The sequence below is a fragment of the Colossoma macropomum genome, unplaced genomic scaffold (genome assembly GCF_904425465.1).
Source record: "Colossoma macropomum unplaced genomic scaffold, Colossoma_macropomum, whole genome shotgun sequence".
In the NCBI taxonomy this organism is placed as follows: Eukaryota; Metazoa; Chordata; class Actinopteri; order Characiformes; family Serrasalmidae; genus Colossoma; species Colossoma macropomum.
The window spans coordinates 30,347,281-30,369,389 of NW_023494789.1; the positions used below are offsets into that span (position 1 = coordinate 30,347,281).

General features: G+C 39.9%; 2 protein-coding genes across 2 annotated transcripts; one reads left to right on the top strand and one right to left on the bottom strand.

The window, feature by feature from the left end:
• The first annotated feature begins 460 nt into the window (after nt 1-460).
• On the top strand, nt 461-13,116 carry rereb (arginine-glutamic acid dipeptide (RE) repeats b). The gene is made up of 17 exons (XM_036570850.1): nt 461-980; nt 2,078-2,126; nt 2,307-2,431; nt 2,582-2,681; nt 3,036-3,134; nt 3,362-3,442; nt 3,534-3,687; nt 3,809-3,901; nt 5,274-5,470; nt 6,237-6,413; nt 6,528-6,638; nt 7,367-8,601; nt 8,705-8,927; nt 9,457-10,147; nt 10,615-10,755; nt 11,410-11,587; nt 12,143-13,116. Exons 1-17 carry the CDS (start codon nt 955-957, stop codon nt 12,174-12,176), a joined length of 3,714 nt encoding a protein of 1,237 aa, XP_036426743.1. The 5' UTR covers nt 461-954; the 3' UTR covers nt 12,177-13,116.
• An 841-nt stretch (nt 13,117-13,957) lies between these two features.
• On the bottom strand, nt 13,958-16,926 carry si:ch211-157b11.14 (uncharacterized protein LOC799552 homolog). Its single transcript, XM_036569665.1, has 3 exons — nt 15,500-16,926; nt 14,945-15,061; nt 13,958-14,820 (listed from the first exon to the last, which is right to left on the bottom strand). The coding sequence occupies exons 1-2, from the start codon at nt 16,924-16,926 to the stop codon at nt 14,983-14,985; spliced, it is 1,506 nt and encodes a 501-aa protein (XP_036425558.1). The 3' UTR covers nt 13,958-14,820; nt 14,945-14,982.
• Nucleotides 16,927-22,109: the final 5,183 nt, after the last annotated feature.

A 22,109-nucleotide genomic window follows, 5' to 3' on the forward strand; every position in this document is an offset into this window, starting at 1 on the left:
TGGGAATATTTATTGAGTGAATGCAGTTGAATGATTTGCTTTTTTTTATTTGTTTACAGGATTGGTAAACATTGGGGTCATTATGTTTTCATTTAATATCATCATCTAGCACAGGGGAAGCACTGATTGGCCATCTTCTAAAATGTTTACAATTTAAAACGTAATTTTTATGTATTACAATTCAAAATGGCATTTATAAACAACAAGCAGAATTAGTTACGAATCGATTATAAACTGATTAACAGGATTTTATCTAAAATGGTTGAAAATGGTTTTTGTTTTTACTTCTTAGTAATAAAATGTAATTGAGAAAATTTAGTCGAGAAATTGCTTAAGAGTAAATATAGCTCCAGTGACAATATTAGTTCATTTTTAACTGGTGTGAGCTCCGTGGCTGGGTTGTGAGATGATGCCAAGTTGAATGATGTGGAATGGACACTGTGGATTAAACACTGGGGGGAGGGGAACAGTCCTGTATTCAGTCACGCTACGATAAGTGAGCAGTCGTGCACATTTCGAAGTGTTCCAGATAACTGCGCTACGATTAAACGGATAACGTTACCGTATTGACATAGCTCCGAGCGGCGCTGTGAATGTGTGTCGGGGTAATTTAGCCCCCTCGATTTCACAGTTTACACACTACGCCCCCGTCGATAATCTCCTCGGATCGTCTACATTCCAGGCAGCCTCGGCTGGTTTCCTCGCTCGTTTCTGGACGGACAGACCGGACACGGAGATGATTCCATTAGCGACGGCGGCGGCGGCACATGCTCAGTTATGCTTATGGAGGGGGATCTCGGTAGGCTGTGCGTGAAGACTGAGGTCATCGGCTGAGCTCGGAAAAAATACTCCGCGTAGCCTCCATTTTGAGTAGTATGAAATAGAAGGAATAGCTTAGTTTTGAGCCGCCGCAGAACCAAACAAACTGTAAACACAACCGAAAGAGCCTCCGCCATGGACGACTTGTTCAGTCCTCGAAGGTTTGTTGGGTTTCTTTTTTCTTACCGAAGCTTCCTTTTTTTAATCTGCACTTGCGTTTTTCCGTCAGGCACCGCAAGTACTTTTGCAGTCTAGTGCGAATATAGACGGTTATGAACTTGACAGCTTGCCTCGCTCGGCTACACACAGAGACGAGGCGAAGCGAAGGCTAGCTAGCACTCTGACAAGAGGGAAGAGGGGACAGATGCTGGTTATCTGGCCATGGCGGATGGTCATTTCATTTTGTGCTGCGTATTTTAGCGAACATTGAGCTCGCAAGTTTTGTTTGTCTACTTAATAGCCTGTTTATTCCCGTGGGAGGAAATCCTCTTTTCACCGGGTATTTTCTGAAGCGTTAGCAAACACCGACTTAAACAGCACCATGAATTCGTGCGTTTCTCTTCAGATGTCGAGTGTGGAGACGGCTGGTGGCTGGGTGTCATTCCGTGCTCTCGTCTGCAAAATTACCGATTTGTTCAGAGCTCCATGTTTAAGCCCCTGTTTATATAACCTTTGGAGGGAACGGGGCCGACGGCCGTAGATTGGCTACTGGAGATAAATGGGTGGGATCTGGATTGATCCTGCAGACCGCTGATAGGCAAATGACATGTTGTGATTAACGCTAAAAAATGAGGCGATTTAAAAGGGTGGAAACGTTAACGAAGCGTCCGCCATGGCACAGCTCAAACTTTTCCAAGTGTTTCTGAACCTAATAAAGAGTTTGGGACTTGTGTGTGTGTGTGTCTGTTTTATATGTGTGGTAGCATGTGTGTATTTCTGTATCTGAACAACGTTCTTGAATCCACAGAATCAGATTAAGGGCATGGTCTCTTTAGAGGTGATTGCGAACAAAAAAATATTTTTTTCTTTATTTGATTCTAATTCCTGTTTAAATTATTCAGATAAGTGTGATATTGAGGGCTGTTGCTACCAGTTTGCTTATATCCCCTTCATTATATTTCATTTCCATTGCCTTAAAACGTTGCCAGTATATGATTGGCATCTTCTGTATGAAGGTTTTTCTTTTTCCAGACAGCAACATTTATGCAGAGCTCTGTGCTGCATGTTTTCAAGACTAAGTAGCTCATCTGTGTTTCAGGCAGCTGAATAGCACACAAGGAGAGATTCGAGTGGGCCCAAGTCATCAGGTGGGTGGAAAATACCGAAGGTCTTATTAGATAAAATATTTAAAAGTCATCAGAACTTTATATTTCTTATGTACTTATGACCATGTACACTCTTTTAGACAGTGCACACATGCATTTGTGTGAATGTACATAACTATTGGATTGCACTGTATTTTGTTTTGTTTTTGTTTGGATGGGCAGGCCAAACTCCCTGAGCTGCAGCCACTTCCTGCTCCTTGTACTGACTCGGTCACAGAGAAAGAGGAGCTGGTCTGGACACCAGGAGTCAATGATTGTGACCTGCTCATGTACCTGCGAGCTGCCAGGTTAGTTGGCCCTGCCTGGTGCTACATGTGTCCCTTAAATCTGAACAACTAGTGAGTTGCAGGGAAAGGCGATGTGTGTGTATATTTGGCTGGTATTTATAAGATAGCTTATCCCTGACTGTTTTGATTATTTATTGTCCCTATAATTAGGAGCATGGCAGCATTTGCAGGGATGTGTGATGGAGGCTCAACAGAGGACGGCTGTCTGGCAGCGTCCCGAGATGATACCACTTTGAACGCTTTAAACACGGTCAGTTTTTAAACTTTTTTTTTGTGCTGAGACTGTTGACACTTTTTGTGGTCAACATAAGTGCAGACTCTACTGCAAGGCTCAATATTATGTAATACACATTATAATACACATAAAAGAAAATATACATTTGAATTGTAGTTAACTGTGTTATACTCTATGACATTATGTTGATGTTTGTGTTAGTGTCATTGTTAATCATGTAATTAAAGTAACAAACAGTGGTCTGAGTTTTGAACAACATCAGTGTTTTATCTCAGTAAAAATATGCTGAAATACTGATAATATTTCAAAAGGTTCATTGAGGTTTTAAAGACAGAATGGCTTTGTAAGATTTTTTTTTATCTTCTTCAGCTCCATGAAAGCCAGTATGATGCAGCCAAAGCTCTGCAGTGCCTGGTGAAGAAACCAGTCCCTAAACTTATTGAGAAATGCTGGTCAGAGGATGAAGTGGTGAGAAATGATGTTTTAACATTGTGGTTCTCCAGGTCACACATTGGATGAAGCTGTTTCAATAAAAAATCGCTGCTTGAGTGTTTGAAGTGTTTATCATACAATTGCTTTTGGCATGTAATTTTAGTATACATTAGAGATAATATTGAAAACAAAAAGTCAACATGGGCAACTATAGAATGAAAATGTAAAGAGTTTTCTTTCTCTTACTTTATTCTTAATTCCAGAAACGGTTCATCAAAGGCCTCAGACAGTACGGCAAAAACTTTTTCAGGATCCGAAAAGATCTGCTCCCAAATAAGAAAACAGTAAGAAGAACTTAATTATCATTCCTAAAAATATCACCCTTAAAAAAAGCTAAAGGTCATTTTAACTTTTACAACCTACTTCTGCTTTCAGGGTGAGCTGATTACATTCTACTACTACTGGAAGAAAACTCCTGAAGCTGTAGGGTCGCGACCTCAAAGGCAGCACCGCAGACAGCCTGCATCCCGCAAGGTCAAAACACGCAACGCAGTGGCTGCTGCCAATACTACCTCTCGCACCTCTTCCAGTGAGTTTTTCACCGCACATTTTGTTTGTGACATTATGGTGCATTGTGTCTAGTTAGCATAAATAAGTGTCATAAGTATCATGCCTGCTGTTTTTCTCTCTTTCTCTCACTCACTCTGTAGTGGAACTCAGTTCAGCCAGTGAGGATGATCTAGACAGTGAGGACAGTGAGCAGGGAGGCAAAGGTCAAGCTTGCAGCCACTGTCTGACCACCAGTAAGTACATCTCACCTGTTACCAAATACATTCTCCCTTATGCTGCTGTGCTTATTAGACTGAAGATGTATTCTTAATTGAATTTTGGACAGTAACGATGTGTATCATGATATGGTCAGTCTTCTTCGTTTAGTAGAATCACTAGATTTAGTACTGAGACTGTGACTATAATTTTTTTTCTTCTTTTTTTCCTAAATCGAGGTGGTAACTCTTTTGTCTATGCACTGCAAATTAGATGTTTCTTAAGTCTTGCTGTGATGTGACACTTGCTCCTTGCTCACAGAGTCAGATGTGCTGTGGTGCTATATTTAACAAGGAATTTAACATGCAGTGAACCTCCATGGCATTAACATGTAGTGTAGCGCACATCTACATCATTAACTGTCATTAAAGGCCCCTCAGGGAACCTAAATGTATGTTTTTGTGCTAATAAGGTTAATCTTGTGGGCACATAATATATACACAAAGTATGTCCTAATAATAACTTTCCACTGTCCACTAAATAGATGTATTTCACAAAAAATCTTCCTTTTCAGTGTAAACAGGGCAGTCCCAACCTTGTATAATGCTAATGTAAGTAGTACTCTCACCCATCACAAGGCTGATGTGGTTTGTCCTGCACACACAGCTTTAACAAAATTGTGTTCCCCCACAGTCTCTCTCTCTTATCTAGAGTTATCAGGCTAGCTCATCTGCATATGTGCTTGTTTTCTTCATTCGTCCAACTGGCCATGGCAGCATTTAACACCACTGCCTACATATTCAACATCTTTCTGCCCTTTAGCGCTATTGTGTTTAGTTCTGCTTCAGTGGAATAAGAGATGTCAGCCAAGCATGTATATTATGACCACACCTAGAAAGTTGGCAAATAGGTCTGATCAACGTTTTTAAGCATTGTTTCATCATATTTCTACCTTGTTTTTTATTCAAACTTATTATAACAATTTAAGTATCAACAAACGCTTTAAATATGTGACTCTGTGTTCACTAGTACCTTACTGTGTAGTGGACTTACATAGTTCACAACTAATATGTTTATTTTTAAGGACAGCACACATTATACCACTTTGTGTAGCTCTACGTGAAGGCCAACCTTTAAAGCAGCTGTTGTATTATTCTGCCGTCCACCCCCACATGGGTGACAACAAGGTCTCATTGTGCTTTTTTTCCAGCCATGAATATTTAAAAAGCATTTTTAAAGTAAAAAAGAGGCAGAGAGCAGACGAAGGATTCATTGACCTTGTATTAATATTTGCACATGTTACTAAGAGTTATTTTGAGTGGTCATTTCAACATTGTCACCCATCAGACTTTGTTTTTTGTACTTTTTTGTTGGTTTTCTGTTTCTGATTGGCTGCATGTCTGCCTGCAGGCTCTAAGGACTGGCATCACGGAGGCAGAGACAACTTCCTGCTGTGCTCTGGCTGCCACTCCCACTTCAGCAAGCACAGACGCCTGCCGCCTGCACCCAAACCAGCCGACCCACCCTACCTGTTCAAACCTGTCCGGGAGGAGGAGGAGGGGCTGGGCGGTCGTCACGGGATGAAGACGCGTCGCAGCAGAGCACCAGTGAGTTCAGTGTTTCACCATCCTCAGTCTTTTCACCGTCGTTCAGGGTGTCTTCTGCTTTCTGTGTACTTCTTGGTGTCAAAATTTCTGATAGTTGCTTTTATTAGTATATTTTCTGCTAGGTAATATTTAACCCTTAGAAGTCCAAAGTTATTATTGTTATTACAGAATTAAATAATGATTACATAGTTATAGGTATAGGTAGTTACACAGTTACATTATGAATTAGATTTAAGTTCAGCTTACGTTCTGGATTGTTCAGTCCTGCAAATTTGAATTTATTCAGTTATTTTCACTGTTAAGAAATGACAAAAGCCTAGCAAAAAAAAGGATATTTTAATTTTGCAAAATAGGACTGAAGAAATAATTTATTATCTAATTCAAATCCTAATAAAACATCTTCCTATATACTTACAAACACAAATGTGTCATTGATTGAAAGTTTAGAATCTATACTTTTTCTGAATTTCTCTGCTTGCTTCAATGAGCCGTGACTTGTAAATGATTGTAAACATAGATGTCACGTTTATTGCCAGAAATAACAGAAGCATGTTGTAATTATATATTTATTACTTCAAACGCACAAACAAGAGGAGAAATTCAGTCGAAAGGGTGGATTCCAAATTTTCAATCAATACCACATTTGTGTTTGTTAACAAAAGGTGAGATATTTTATTATTATTTGAATTAGATTACTTTAATTAATTTCTGCAGAATTTCTGGCTATCATATATTTAATGTTTAAATAAATATATTTCCTCCGTAGATGTCCTCTCTCCGAAGTGGGCGGAACAGGCTGACAGGAAGTCCTGATAGGGGGTTGTCTCCCTCTCATGATGATGTCCGAGCCAGTGGCCACACCCCCAGAACCAGCTCCTCTGCCATGACAACCAGGGCATCCAGTGCTGATGCCAAAACCAGCATACCTGGGAAGGCAAACAAGGTAAGCCTTTTTATTTTCTCTAGTGGCTTTTCGATTTATGTACCTGTTAGTTATTGGTTTTCAATGACTGTTTGAGTAATTTAACCTTTTATTGTGGTTCACTTCTCATTTCAGAAGATGAAAGTGGAACCATCCCTTGTAAAAGGAGTGAAGAGACAGAGAGAGACTGGTGCCCCAGATACAGATGAACCAGAAAGAAAAAACATGAAACGGCCCAAGACTCAGGTAAAAAGAACAGAATGATGCCCGCTTATTGCCGCATGATTTAGATCTTTAGATGATTCACAGCTTTAATCCTAGTCTTCTGATGTCGTGTTATGGGTTATGCTAAGCTGTGTACTTGCAGGCTACAGCATAGGCATGGGCTTTTATGAATTATACTCCATTTTGTATTTTTGATGCTGTTCAGTAAAGTACAGAAGTCTTAGGCCACCTGACAAAATAATGTTTAAAGCTATTTATTTGGCCAAAAAGTGTTTATTTGCCTTGAAAATAAATACAAATAAACATTAATGCAATAAATTGTGATTTAATGTTTGCCAATATGTTGTTATTATAATTTCCAAACCTTTCCTTGAGGAAGCCTAGTATTTGTAGTTGCCATCCAGTTGAGTTTATATAGGTGTATATAGCTGTACTTCATTAAGTAATCAGGTGTGCTGTTGCTGAAATTTAATTTAAGATATGCAAAGAATGGGTGCATTTAGAAGAAAAGCAACCAAACCTGTATTCTAATTATAATTATTTTAATTATCCCGAGTCTTGTTGCTTTTTACCAGCTTGATATTTATTTGTATACTTGTACTTATTACTATGTTGTATAGTGTTTCTTATAATCAAAAACATACGAAGTGCCCAGATAAACATTTTTTTTTCCTGGCTAGCCTATGACTTTTGCACAGTACTGTATTTCATAGACAGCTAAATTCAGGAGGTCTGCGTTGTTTATTCAGGAGGGTCCAGACTCACCGTCAGAAGGAGAGGGTGAAGGCGAAAGCTCAGACAGCCGCAGTGCTAATGATGATGGCAGCAGCGATACTAAAGACATAGACCAGGACAACCGGAGCTCCTCCCCCAGCTTGGCCAGCCCAATGCAGGCCAATGAGAGTGATTCTGACTCCCCTGTTCCTCCACCTCCACCTGGGCCGCAGAACCAAGTCCAGCAGCCTGCTGTGGCACCTGCTACCCCAGCGCTGTCTCAGACACCGTCCCCTATGCCATCTCAGCCTTCTCCCTCAAGCGTGCCATCCCCTGGAGTATCCACCACTATCACCACTGCCACCACCACCACCTCAAGGGTCGTCATACCTGTGGACATTTCCCAAGATGATCCGTCGGTAATAGCTCAGAGAAGGGCTCAAAGGGGTCCAGAGGGGCCACTCACCTCTCAGCCTCACTCTGGGCCCTCATCTTTCCCAGGTCCAGGACCTGGTCCAGGACAGGGACAGTCCTTACCACAGCCTTCTCAGTATCATCCCCACCCCAGCCAGATCCAGAACCATCCACCTGGACCCCATCCCACTCATGGCTTCCCCCCCAAGCCTGTGCACCTTCAGCGTGAAAGCATACATCCTGCACATCCACCAGCATCCGTATCTCAAATCAAACCCCCACCAACCACCCCTATTCCCTCTTCTCACAAGCACCCTCCTCCTCACCTCCCTGCTTCTCCTCCGTTCCTTCAAATCCACCCAAATCTGCCTCCACCTCCAGCCCTAAAGCCTCTGGCGTCTCTACCTGCTCAACACCCCCCATGCTCTCAACCTCCTCCACTCCACATCATGCCCCAGCCTCATCCTCCTCAGCCACCTGTGCTGACTCAGTCTCAAACCCATCAGGTCAAAAGCCATCTTGCTGGTCCACCTCCAACTGCAGCCTGCCCTCATCCTTCCCTCTCCCAGAACTCCCGTCCTATGCCTGAATCCACTTCTCCATTTGCTGTGGCTTCATCCTCAGCTCCTGGCCCTGGCCCTGGCCCTGTATCTGCACCCGGCCCCCTATCTGCACCTGGCCCTCAGCCTTCCACTTCCTCTGCACCAAGCATTCCCACTGGACCTCCACAAATGACCATCAAAGAGGAGCCGGTAGATGAGGATGAGGAGTGCGATAGCCCACCGCCTCCTCGCAGGAGCCCCTCCCCAGAACCAACAGTTGTCAATATAGCCAGCCACGCAAGCCAGTCAGCAAGGTATGTGTAAATTTGGTTTCTAAATGTAAAGTGTAGAAAGTAATGTCTTTCTTTTGTTTAAATTGTAGTTTTCACTGTCAACAATTTTTTTAATCATTAACAGGTTCATCAAACACCTGAGCAGAGGCTACAACTCCTGTTCTCGTACAGACCTCTACTTTACCCCACTCGCTTCCTCTAAACTGGCCAAGAAGCGGGAGGAGGCCGCTGAAAGGCTTCGAAGAGAGGCAGAACAGAGTGCTCGTCAGGGTCGAGAAAGAGAGAGGGAGCGGGAAAGAGAAAGAGAGAGGGAGCGTGAAAGAGAGAGAGATTCAGATAGAGCTTCTGTAAGTTCTTCAGATGTTTGATTATTGATTGTTGATTTATACTTATATTCATTTACTGATTTAAAAGAAATAGTTAATGGAGTTCACTTTGATCTGACACAGTGCAGCAGGATAGTGTTATGTTGCTGAGTGTATTTATTTGGCCCAGGTCTAGCAATCAGATAATTACTGAAATCAGCTTTTTCTGATATTAATGATACACTTTTGAGTTTTTTTTTCCAATTAGATGATTATGCTGGTCTGTTCTTCTGGTACTAGTAGCAAAGGCTTGAATTTTGAACAATTCATAGCTACACTAGGTGGTGATGTCCACCTTTTACTTGCAAGGCGAAAGGAAGAAGTCTAGCCATTCACTCACAATAGCACAAACCAGTGGGACAGTTATCAGAGTTAGCTAACTATTTTCCGTGTTGAAATTATGAAAAGTGTAAAAGTTTGAGGAAAATGTTTTTAAAACTGGTTTTGGCACATAAATGCATTCTGCCTGGCACTAATATTTACTTACTTATTTACTTTTCTTGACTCGCAGCGAGCTTCCAGCTCCTCCCATGATGGTCGTCTGAGTGATCACCCACTCACCACCCATGCACAGCCAGGCCGTGCGTCATTTGAGCCCCCACCCCCAACCACAGTGGCTGCTGTTCCCCCATACCTGGGTCCAGACACCCCAGCCCTGCGCACTCTCAGCGAGTATGCCCGGCCACACGTCATGTCACCCAGCAACCGCAACCACCCCTTCTTTGTGCCCCTGGGGCCGGGCGATCACCTGCTGGCTTATCACATGCAGAGCCTCTATGCAGCTGATCCTGCTCTCCGCGAGCGAGAGCTGCGGGAACTCAGAGAGAGAGAGATCCGAGAGAGAATGAAGCCAGGCTTTGAGGTGAAACCACCAGAGCTGGAGACTCTTCACCCTTCAGCCAATCCCATGGAGCATTTCGCCCGACACGGAGCCCTGGCGCTTCCTCATGTCGCTGGACCGCACCCTTTTGCCCCCTTCCATCCAGCCATGGAGAGAAGCATGGTGGCGCCACCACGGCCAGAGATAACGTACGCAGAGCGGCTAACGGCAGAACGACTCCATGCCGAGAGGATGGCTGCGACCGTTGTCGCTGGCGACCCGGTTGCCAGGCTACAAATGCTCAATGTAACGCCACATCATCACCAGCACTCGCACATTCACTCCCACCTCCATTTGCACCAACAGGACCCACTGAACCAGGGTGAGAATCTTAACTCTGATTTACAGTATCATAACCCGAGCATCTGATAGAACTAAACCTAAAAGGAAATCACGTGGCGGTATTAAGTGTCAGATTACAGATAACTTTGTTTTAACCCTTTGAAGTCTACAGTTATTACTGTTGTGTTTGTTGTTGGCATGGCAGTAATGTATAAGAGATATTTTTTATTTTCACTAAAAAGACTATACCTTTTTATCAAATTCCACTTGAGATTCAGGTATCTTTTCCTATTTTCCAATTGTGGTTTTGATTGAAAGTTTAGAATCTACACATTCAACAGAATTTCTCAACATATTTCAGTGAGCTATGAATGAGAATTATATGATATCATACCTGCTTTCTTTATTGCCCGTGTTTACTGATACCTAAGCCTTAAGGAAAATTATGATTAAAGAACAGTGGAAGAGAAGTGGTTAAATTTGTGGGGTGATCTTTTCCTGTTTCAGGATCAGGGCCTCATCCTCTGGTGGACCCTCTGGCTGCAGGTCCACCTCTGGCACGATTCCCCTATCCACCAGGTGCTATTCCCAACCCTCTGCTGAGTGAGTTGCCTCATGAACATGACATGCTGCGGCACCCACTCTTTGGTGAGTCACATACACCATACAACCTTTAAAAAAAGGTTCCTCAATGATACATCAGTAAAAGAAGTATTAAAATGGTTGACAAAGTGTTGTATTCAGTTCTTCAAAGAACCTATTTAAAAAATAGTTCTGTACAGCACCAAAAGTGTTTAGTTGTTGTTACTAGTCAGAGAATTTTGGGTACTATGTAGGACCCTTTTTGTAATGAGTGTATAGGACTTGTACAGAGTAGTTGTAATAGACTCAACTAGTTGACTGTGTCCGCTCATCGGCCCTTTGGGCAATTGTTGACTATTTAAGGACAGAGTCTTTTTTCAGTAATATAATGGTGGTGGCAGAAGCAGCAGAAGCTTGCAGGAGGAGAGTCCAGAAACATAATTTCCTGCTAAATGTGAAGCCAAAGATAATAGATGGACCAGATCTGCTGTCATCTGCATGTTATCTTAGAGTAGGCTGAAAAAATGCCTGTGTTATAATCATCTTAAAATTAAGAATCCAGCACCATTTAATTAAATTATTGATATCTTTTGGATTAACTAGCTGAATTGTAAAAATGAATAGTTATACATCCTCTACAAAGCAAAGGATGTTTATATATGACTGTATAAAGTAAAAGCCTAGGCTATTTTTGCTTACCACTTGGCATTGTGTTATTAGGGGCAGCATTCCCTAGAGATATACCTGGACCCCTGGGGCCCATGTCAGCTGCACATCAGCTGCAGGCAATGCAGGCGCAGTCAGCAGAGCTGCAGAGACTGGCTCTGGAACAGCAGTGGCTGCACGGACACGCACACCTGCACAGTGCTCCACTTCCTAGCCAAGAGGACTACTACAGGTGAGCTGCAGTGACTTCAACTTGAATTTTAAACATACTAGTTTTATGTGAACTAGACATTTATAAATGTGTAGTTACCATTGTAAAACATAGAACAGCAGTGTTGCCGCTCTCCGTACCCAAGTATTCCTTTAAAACAGTGGCCTTTAACACAGCATGGGGAGGAACTGCTGGTATTTTAGCTAATATATACAGTTGGATGCAAACGTTTGTACACCCCTAGTCTTATTGCATGTTTTGTTCATTTTCTAAGTGAAAATAAGTTAACACATCATCTATAGTAAACGGATGTAAAGATGGCATTTTTCTGTCAAATTTACTGCACAATTTGTATATAATTATATATATATATATTATATATATATATATATACTGAAAAAAACATTAAATACAACATAACGTTTGCACAGGCCACAGTTATGTTTTATTTTATTACGTCAAATTCGGCAGAGGCATCCAAACTTTTGCACACAACTACATCCACTAAAACTTTTTGTTTTACTGTGTTCATTGCATTGTTCTCATACTCATGTTGTGGTGTTATGTGTTCAACAGCCGTCTGAAGAAAGAGGGAGATAAACAGTCTTGAAATGATTGACGAACACTGTGGACTATGGAGAAAATTCTGTATTCAGGGTATTAGCTCTGTTTTTTTTTCTTCAGAGATAACATTGTATGGGATCGGTTTTCCCCCTTTTTCTGCACTTGAGAGTTTGCCCTACTTTGTTGTATTGTATGAAATAACTAGCCTTTTCCAAGCACATTGACTTTGTTTTCCTTGCATGAATATTACTTAGCAGTTTTTACTGTTACAAAAGGAAATCTAATGTAACTTTGTTACAGTGCTAAAGCACTAGATTTATTTAGTATTTGCGAGGTGCTGTCCAATATCCTGAATACTCACAATATAGCAAAGAGTTTCAAAATTTATTGAAACCTACTCTCTATAAGATTGTAAATAGTATATGTATCAAATAATATATTACATGTGTAAATTAAAATGTTGCAATGGTAGATTTGGGCTTGAAAAGGTAAAATAACCTGTGTGCAGAAAGTGCATGCTTTACATACTGTATCATACCCTTTCTTTAACTTCCTCTTTTCAGGTATATCTTAGAGGGAACACTCTTATAAGTATATAACACAGTAGTAGTTAAGTCCTTAACTGGCCTATATGTCACCTGTATTCCACTGTCTTATCCCTTTTAACATTTGTTTATATAACATAGACAAAAGGAAGAGAGAGAATAGTTTTGGACTGTTTATTGCAATACAAGTGAAACTGTATTAATAGCAAATAACTAATTCATTGACACCTTGTCATATATCCCTGGATATAGTATTATGTCTAAGTAACAATATAAAGCTAACTGTGACAACAAAATGGAGTGTCATTCTTATTTGTGTACTCAATTGTACATCAGTTAGAGCTATTAACACAATTACTCAAAAACTACTGATGTTACAACTGTTTCTATACACAATTGCCAAAAGTATTTTCTACAATAAAGCACCAATACTGAGAGTAACGCTTTATCTAGTATATAGTATGTATGCTTTGATAAAGAATGAAGCTTATTTTAATAGAATGCATGTTTACATGTATACAATACCTTCATTATCAATACATTTGTACATGAATGTTCCATTGTTAATTTCCAAAATGAAAAATTTATTATGAAAAAGGCACGTTTCTGTGTTTGTGCCTTAACTGAAATTACACTGAATAATAATTGAATAGCAGTTATTAACACTATTTAACACTTCATACATGTCACTGCTAAATTCCACTGAGGGCTCCCTTGAAGCTTATGTTTTCTATATTTTCTTCAAAGTTCAAAAACTGCCTCCTTCAAACACAGTCAGTCTGTTAACATACAGCATAATAAGGCTAAACCTCTGTGAGAGTGACACTACTGACTGAGAATGAATGAGTATGACTCAAAAGGTCTGAAAAATATCTGTTTTCTCAAACTATTCTGAATAAAAACCTTCTAGTAATTCTATGTGACAACAATAGCTATCATCTTATCCTGACATACAGTTTATTAGACAAAAACTCAGAACCAACACACACCTAACACTGAAATCAGTTTCTTTTAGTTATGTTTAAAATGAAATCATTTTAACGATTTCACATGTTGCTTAAATGTTACTTGGCCTACCACAACACTTTATGTTCAGTACACAACTTACTTATGTTTAGCACATCATAAGTTCACAATATCACTGACACAAAACCTATCAGTGCCCTCTTCTGGTCCATATCAACCTGATATCTAAAGCAGTATCTTTCAACTGAACAAATGTTAATGTAAAAATTACAGTAAATAGTAAAAAGTAATGTATTTCTTTTTGTATCCTGGATTTCTCAAACTACACTTCTGTTCAAAAGTTTGGAATCATATACTACTCCTACTACTACAACTACCACCACCACCACTACTACTACTACTACTACTACTACTACTAATAATAATAATAATATTAAAAATAACATAAAACTATATATTCATGGGTTTGTGTGTTTCAGCTTATTTGTATGAAGCTGTAAAAATGGGGAAACTCTAGAAATATCCAGAATGATAAACAGAGTTGTAAGTATTTTCCATAATGATAGACAAACCTGCAGAACATTGAGTTATAATAAAATTAATATGCAGAATGCCTCATATCTGAAGAGTAATGATCAAATCTCAAGGCAGATAGGTTATCAGAGAATGACTACAGATGGATAATTACAGTATATTAATTATCATATTATAACTTCCTGGTGTTCCCAAAAATCTTACATTTTAAAGAAAATAAATAAAGTATTAAATAATCAAATAATTATTAAATAAACATCTTAAATATATCCTTTGGTGTCCAGCCTTTTGTATTTCGATCTGAACTCTGTAAGTGAAATTTGAATAAAACAACAGCAATTATTAATATGACAGGTGATTCCAAACTTCTGAATGATAGTGTATATTAAACAAAACGTAACTGGACTGTATAATTATGTAATTATGTTGGGATTATGTTGTAATACTATGTGAATAATGTATATCTACTTGTTCGTTACAATGAATTTGTGCAAAATTAACCCTTAATTGTACATTGGCCCCCTTCTGAGAAATTCTTGGAAAGCTGTAAGAGTAGACATCATGAATCATCCTCAGTTGCATCCTTTTTCACATATTTTCGCAAGTACTGGATGGCAGATATTGCACTCACATTTGCTAGCAGAGCTGAGAAATATTTGAGAGGGAAAATAATACATGTTAATTTATGCAATTTCTAGTTATGATGTATAATGAAATGATCACCCTATCAGTATGGCCATATGATATTGTTTGTGATGCATTGACATACCTGCTTTCCACATGTCTGTAGATTGTGGATTGTATGATTTAAGGAACCAGGAAGCAAAGGCAATACACACAAGGCACATATCTGACTGCTTTATGGAGAAGTGGAGACACTCTCTTTCTGTAAAAGAAAGATTGTAATATTGGTCTGGAGCTTTTTTCCTCTATATTTTCTCATTGCGAGTCTATAGCACAGCAACATGCCTGCAACTTCCCAAAAAATTGATTTTAAAAGCTATTCATCTGGACCAAATTTTCCCAAAGCATCTTAATGTTAGATTGTGGGCATCGAGGAAACATCTGGAGCCAAATTTTGTTCCTCAAATTAGTTCAAAAGTCATCAACAACCTCTTTGAAAACAAAGAAATTCTTGTCACTTTTACTGTGTTCATGTTTTTTGCATTTATTTTAATGATATATGATATTTTTTAAGCACAAACACATTTATTGCCAAGATACACAATATTGTATATTTAATGTCTGAAACAACATCTGAATCATTCTAAAACTAATTAGATAGATGGGCACTGTCAATAGATTTATGAGGGTGTTTGCTTACTCGAGATTGATGCAGTATATTGAACGTGGGTCCTGCTGTACTACAAACGGTTCCAGGGCCTTGTTCCCCATGTTGAACAGATGTGGCATTGGCTGGGCTCTTGAGACGTATGATGTTACCTTTGTTGCTTCTATTTGGAAAATCCATGAGCTGACTTTTTGGCACCATGTACTACCTATCTCTGTAAATCTGATTCTTCTCAGGGAGAGAAAGCTACTCCAGTTTCTTCTCTGGTCTCTGAAAAAGTAAAAGTTGGTTGTTCCCGAGGGACTTTTAGACCTTTTTGGCTGATTGCTAAAGCGAGTCATGACCCGTATTGGGGAATTATCATCTTCAATATCCACCTCAATCAGCTCCTCCACCTCAGGGAATACCAGATCTCTCACCACTGAGCGTGAGGAAGAGAAGATGGGAACCGTAACTGTCTGATCTTGCACAGAAGGAAAGAGAAGATTCCCGACCACAAAGTCAGAGAAGAAGTCATCATACGTCTCAGGCACCGACAACTTCTTTGAGGAATAAAATGAGACAACAGAGCTGCATCTGTCTGGGGTCCTTGTCTGAAGTCCTTGTTCGTCAATGTCTTTGGCAAAAAGCTCAGAGAAACTAAACAGGCACTGATCATCTAGAGTACTGCCAACTGATAAAACCGGGGACGGTGTATTCCTGATGCCTTCAAGTTCGAAGGGATTTTCATTACTTGCTGCCTTAGATGTGAGATATAAGCCTTGTGCCTCTGTAGCTGGATACAGGTAAAGTGGCATTCCATCCTGAGGACACAGCATTATGATGTCCCCTGATTCACTTTCATTGTTCACTCCGGGTAGCTCTTGTTCTGGTAAGAGTTCTGATATGTAGTTGGACTCTAAAATACTGTTTGTCTGCTCTTTGACACTTTGAGGCTCAGGGCTAGGGTTTGCACTTGTGTTTATTATTTGTAGGAACTCATCATCAAAATCTGAGAGAGGTGAGAATTCACAGCTTGAGCGGTCTGGTTTAGAGTCATCCAAATGTGTGAAATAATCAGAGTCAGCAGTGTCATCTACCAAGCTACTCTCTTCAGGATTAACAGTTCTGCGCAGTGGAGATTTATTAGCTACTCTAAGATGTAAAATGTCATTTATTGTTAACTTTTCCATTTCGTCCCAAAAGGATGAAAGGGCATATATTGGATGAGATGGGCCTACAGCTGTTTCCAGGCTTATGCTCGGTGTCTCCTGTACAGAATAGATCTTTTCATTATCAGATTCTGTTGAACACTCTTGCTGTTGATGTAGCTCATCTGGAGGAGCATCTTCTTTTGGGTCATCATGAATATGACTCAAATAGTTGGTCGTCGGTTGAGTTTGAGTAGCGATATCTGTGTTGCTTTTGGGTTCGTTGGGCAAGCCCCTAACTGTGCTTTGGTCATTTGCAAGTTGTGTCATGAACTTATCTAGGACATTAGATTGTAATTGTGAATTATGCCTAAGAATTAATGAGGATTGAGAATTAAGAGAAGCAGAGGGATTGTTTTCTGGGGTTTCTGTAGGAGCATCTGCAGCACTTTTGCTTTTAAAGCTAAAGGCATGACTTTTGCCTTCAGCGAAAGGCGACTGTGCAGCTGAAGTACAGTTAGTTTTTAGTACAGAAGTCTTGTCAAAACCCTCCCCTCCTGGTTCTTTTACAGGTGAGAAATCTACCTGTTTGATATTGGCAGTATCTGAAATGACTTCCTTATTTACATTAGAGGGAAAGGTATTACTATCTAAAGATTCTGAACATTTTTGGAGAGATTGTTTGAATTCATTCTGTGCTTTTTGTAGCTTTTTTGTTTTTTCTCCCTCTGCTTCTTTCTCACTATTTGAATGAGGACGCTTCCCTCCCATTACACTGTTTCGATGGCCCGACTTCTTGGAGGTTTTTTTTTTTCTTCTTTTTTTTTGGCCCAATGTGCCAGAGTGTACTCTTTGCTGGACTGGACTGTCATTTACAGTGACAAACCAGCGTTCCTTCTCTTTTTTTGGAGTTGCTGAACTCTCCATCACCTTTGTTAGTGTTTCTCCTTCTGAGCTAGCAGCATGGGTGCTTGGGGAAGTAGTGACTGTGATTGGCTCTTCCATGACTTGACTTGACTTGTTTGTGCTCTGACTTTGATCATGTTCCTGGACATTTTTTGTGTCGGGACTGATGTCATTAACACCACTGTCTGGTGAGCTCAGACACACACATGTGGCTGTATTATCATTTAAACTGGTTTGTGCAGTCTGCTCTACGTCTGTCTTACGGCTTAAGCATTCAGAATCTTCTGATGGGTTTCCTTTGTCACAGTCACCCGTTGTGCTAAGTGTTTGTGCTACAGCATCATGTCCCTCATCGGGTTTTCCAGGGTTGGTCTGAAGAGGAAGAACAGGCTCTTGGGTGCACTTTTTTTCATCGTCAGTGTCACTGAGGCCTGAGTCATCCAGGCCTGCAAGCTGTGCCTGCTGAATAGAGCATTCCTCACTCTCCTCATAGAAGCTGTCCCAGTCTCGCTCTGCTATTAGAACACTGTGCTCTAAATCATCCATGACCGCTGAATTTACTCAGTGTGATCCAGCATCTGAAAAAAGTAAAATTCTGTTCATCGTTCATTTTTTTCATACAATTTACATTCTAGTCTGTGCAAGCAATGTCTGTGAGATGCTTGAGAAAGTAGCCAGACCAAACAGGAAAATGTATAGTTCTGGTGCAGAGGTTAGACTATTAGTAGCATGCTTAAAGGTCACTTATTTTTGAGTGCAGAAGCTTAATGAACTTTAACCACAGCACTATTTATTATATCATCATAAGCTGATTGAATGTTAGAATTATTAGGGGGTGAGTTCTGGTGAGGGTTGGTTTGTTTGTTTGTTTATTTATTTATTTATTTACTTACTTGCTTACTTACTTTCCTATGAGTTTTGTACATTTTTCAATGCAATCAGAATGTTACCTGCTTGCAGTTAATTATAGTGGATTGAAATTCATAGTACAGCTTATCGCTTCCTAATAATTCATATTTTAAGCATAGTAGCTGTTTGCATTTGGAACTGATGCTGTCCGGACTGTAAGCTGACTCCAGAGCATGCTGTACCCAGGGGAAATATGCACAAGAGTCTGGCAAGGGGTCAGTGTGGGCCATCCGACAAACTACACCAATAACAAATCCTCAAAATACACCAGTAGCTATATTGCTACAGGAAAACAAGTCATGCATCTAAAGACAAGTGCACCTCTCTTTGATCTCATATTGGTTTGAGCATGTAGGAAGTTTTTTTCAGGTTTAGAAATTTCAATTAGATGACATACGCAGGATGCAGTGGCCTCAAAACGGCTTGGACATTTGTGCCATACTTAAAAATGTAATAAGATCATTGTATTAGGAAACAAAGTGGTTTGCATTTTTACACAGACCTTTACGAGACTGTAGGTTTCTTTTTGCCAAAGTATTATTTTAAAAGGCAGCTGATGTGTTTCAGATCGTTATCGTTTGAGCAGCTTTTTCATTCAGAATGCTTTTGTACACTGTTTTGTTCTGTACAGTACCCTTAGTGCAGTCTGACGGGAATCTTCTCCAGGCTTTCTCCACACGTTTACCATCAGTTTGATGTCATGCTAAAACTGTTTTTCTCTGAAACAAATATCAATTTCTTGAACATTTTGAAGTTTACCAATGATTGAAGTGTTCAGATACATTTGGGCACATTATAAATAGGACAATATAAATAGCAAAAACAGTGAAAAGTTGCAGAAACAATTTTCAGCTGATTACATCACTGAGATATTTATTCCTGGTCTGCAAATATGTTTCCGTTACTGTGCCACACCCACTTCAGATCTTGTATGTATCCATGTGAACAACCCTAAATGATCTTTTTTAAGTAGCATCTGCCCTGCACTGTAACATTTTAAGTTATACTGTAATATCCACAGATGGGGCTATAGGGCAAGCCAAAAGATTTATATAAGGAAGCTTTCATATAACTATAGTCCAGCAACATAGTTAAAGCCCATGCTTTTGACATAGTGACGACAAATGATTTAATTACTTACACAGAACAGGTGCAGTGTTTACAATATGAATCAGTTTGAGCTTAACAGAAAGAAAACTATGGGTGTCTTTGGTAGACAGTGTGCATTGCGTTAAACACAATAGTTGTATAGTGATAACAGTGTTTTACTCTTGATCAACTTGGGCGTAGAGGTAGCGTACTTACATGTAGTTAAACATCAGTGAAATCATTTGCATCACTTCAGTTGGCTGTCTGTAGTTAAACTGCATTAGATGTTAATAAATCCAGCAGGCTTACATAGGTAGAACAGCACCTTTAGATTACACAGCACAAATGCACTCATTTCTGTCTACAAAACCAGAAAATCCTCAAATCCAGCACACTACAATGTAGACCCTATGGTTGTCGAGGTTGTAAACGGTTTCACTCATGTTCGTCTTACCTTTAGTTGTAAATTATACTTCCCAAATGCTTAAGCACTGGCTCAGGGTTGGCATGGCGCTGTCCCCAGCGTTCCCACTGCCCTTGCGTGTGGGATTGGGGGGCCTCTGTCTTGCTCTGTTATAAATAGAGCCATGTGTCTGGTCACATGAAGGGCTGCGTGTGTGCTGCCGTACCAAGAGAAGCATTCTGTTACACACCTTTAAATAGCACTTGTTAGTAGAAACAGGACGGATCTGTCATTGATCACCTATTATTCACCAATATTCAAGGCTCTATATTCAGTTCAATTGGCTAATTAGTGCCAACTGCATCTGACCGCAATCTCCATCTGACAGTGTTACACTGTCACTGAATTAGCCTGTGAATCCTTGAGACCACAAATCTAACCTGATCCAGTTTGAGATGAGACTCACATTGTCAAGGACTGAATTTATCAGAAGGAACAAAAATAAGGTGGGACCTTTCTACTCAGACACAAAGTTTCCTCTGCATTTATTGGAATTTGCAGTTATGGCGGATAAGGACATGGAATGAATAATGTTATGAGACGTGTATGTAATATAGAAGACCTCCATCTTGCTATACTGCAGTCCATTCAGTGCTTACATAGCACAACATTTAGTACTGTATGTTGCCACCTGGGGGTATACTCCAGCTGTAGTCACTGACTTAACACACCAATAATACACACAGCATAGTTCTTTAATGGCTTCAATACCAGCACAGAAGCAGATGAAATGTCTTCATCTGTTAAATAAATAACAGAGCTTAATTGGCTTAGATTTATATCATTATTTTTCATCTGGGGAATTCCAAGTAGTATTTTGGCAAAACATTACCTGAAAAATACTTACCAGCACACTCAAATACCAGTAATTCAAATGTCTGATTTTCACTGTATTGTACAGACGTTTCTCATTTACTTAAGATCAAAAGAATGAATAGTTTCTGTTATGTACATTCAGATTTTTTCAGATCTTTCCAAGGCTCACAATTGATATTAAGCATTGTATTCTAGTGGCAGTATGTGCATTTCCATGTGGGAAATTGTCTACAAGTCATTCTGGTGTTATAAATTCCAGACACAATCCCAAAACCACCTGACCAGTGCAGTCATCTTTGTTCCAGGAAGGCTACTGCAAATGCACTGTGGGGGCTCCAAAGTTCATTTCCTGTTAGCTACAACAGTGATTACAGTCTATAGTGTGGGGAATAACTGCCTAGTAGGGCTGGGCGATTTGAGGGAAATATCGAATTGCTATTTATATTAAGCTCCTGGCGTTTCTTTGGGCCTAGTAGACCAGCACACTTTTTTGGGCTTTAGACCTGAACGCTGAATGTAGTGTGCCAGTCTGCGAGTTCATGAGGTCTGCATTGCTGTGTTAAATTTCTCAACTTGTTAAGATGAATATAAATAACATTAAAATCTGAGCTCTTGAGCATTCTTTTTTTATCTTTTCAATATAAAAATGATTAGTTATTCAGTCCTACTGCCTAGATGCACAATATGTCCAGACACCCCTTCTAATTATTGAACTCAGCTACTTTAAGGTGCACCCACTTCTGAGGTGGTTAGTAGTGCACACCCAGCTTGTATAATCTTCATAGAAATGCACTGTCAGTAGAATGATACATTCTGGAGCAGCCACATATGGGGGTCACCTTGCCCAATGCCAAGCATCAGCTAGTGTGGTATAAAGCTCCCCAGCATTGGGCTGTGGAGCAACGGAGTGACTGAGCACCTGTGGGATGAGTTGGAATGGTGTTTGTCCAGAGCTAATCATCCAACATCTGCACCTGACCTCATTAATGTTTATGTGGCCGAATGCAATTAAATCTTCACAGCAATGTTCCAACATCTATTGCAAAGCCTTCCCAGAACAGTAGAGGCTGTTACTGCAACAAAGGGGGGCAAATTCCCAATTCATACCCTTGATCTTGATTTCTACAAACTTTTGGACACTGGTTGGCTGGTTTTATGGAAATGTATTAAGACTAAACTGGTGTTATGCTAAAAATGGAAAAGTTGAAACAAAACAATTACAAAAATGAGTCTGTTACATTTTTAGCAAGTGAATAACACTTTTTTGTGCATTTTCGTCATTTATTAAGAATGCATTAATAACACTTCTTCAGGCACTAGTAGTAGTAAG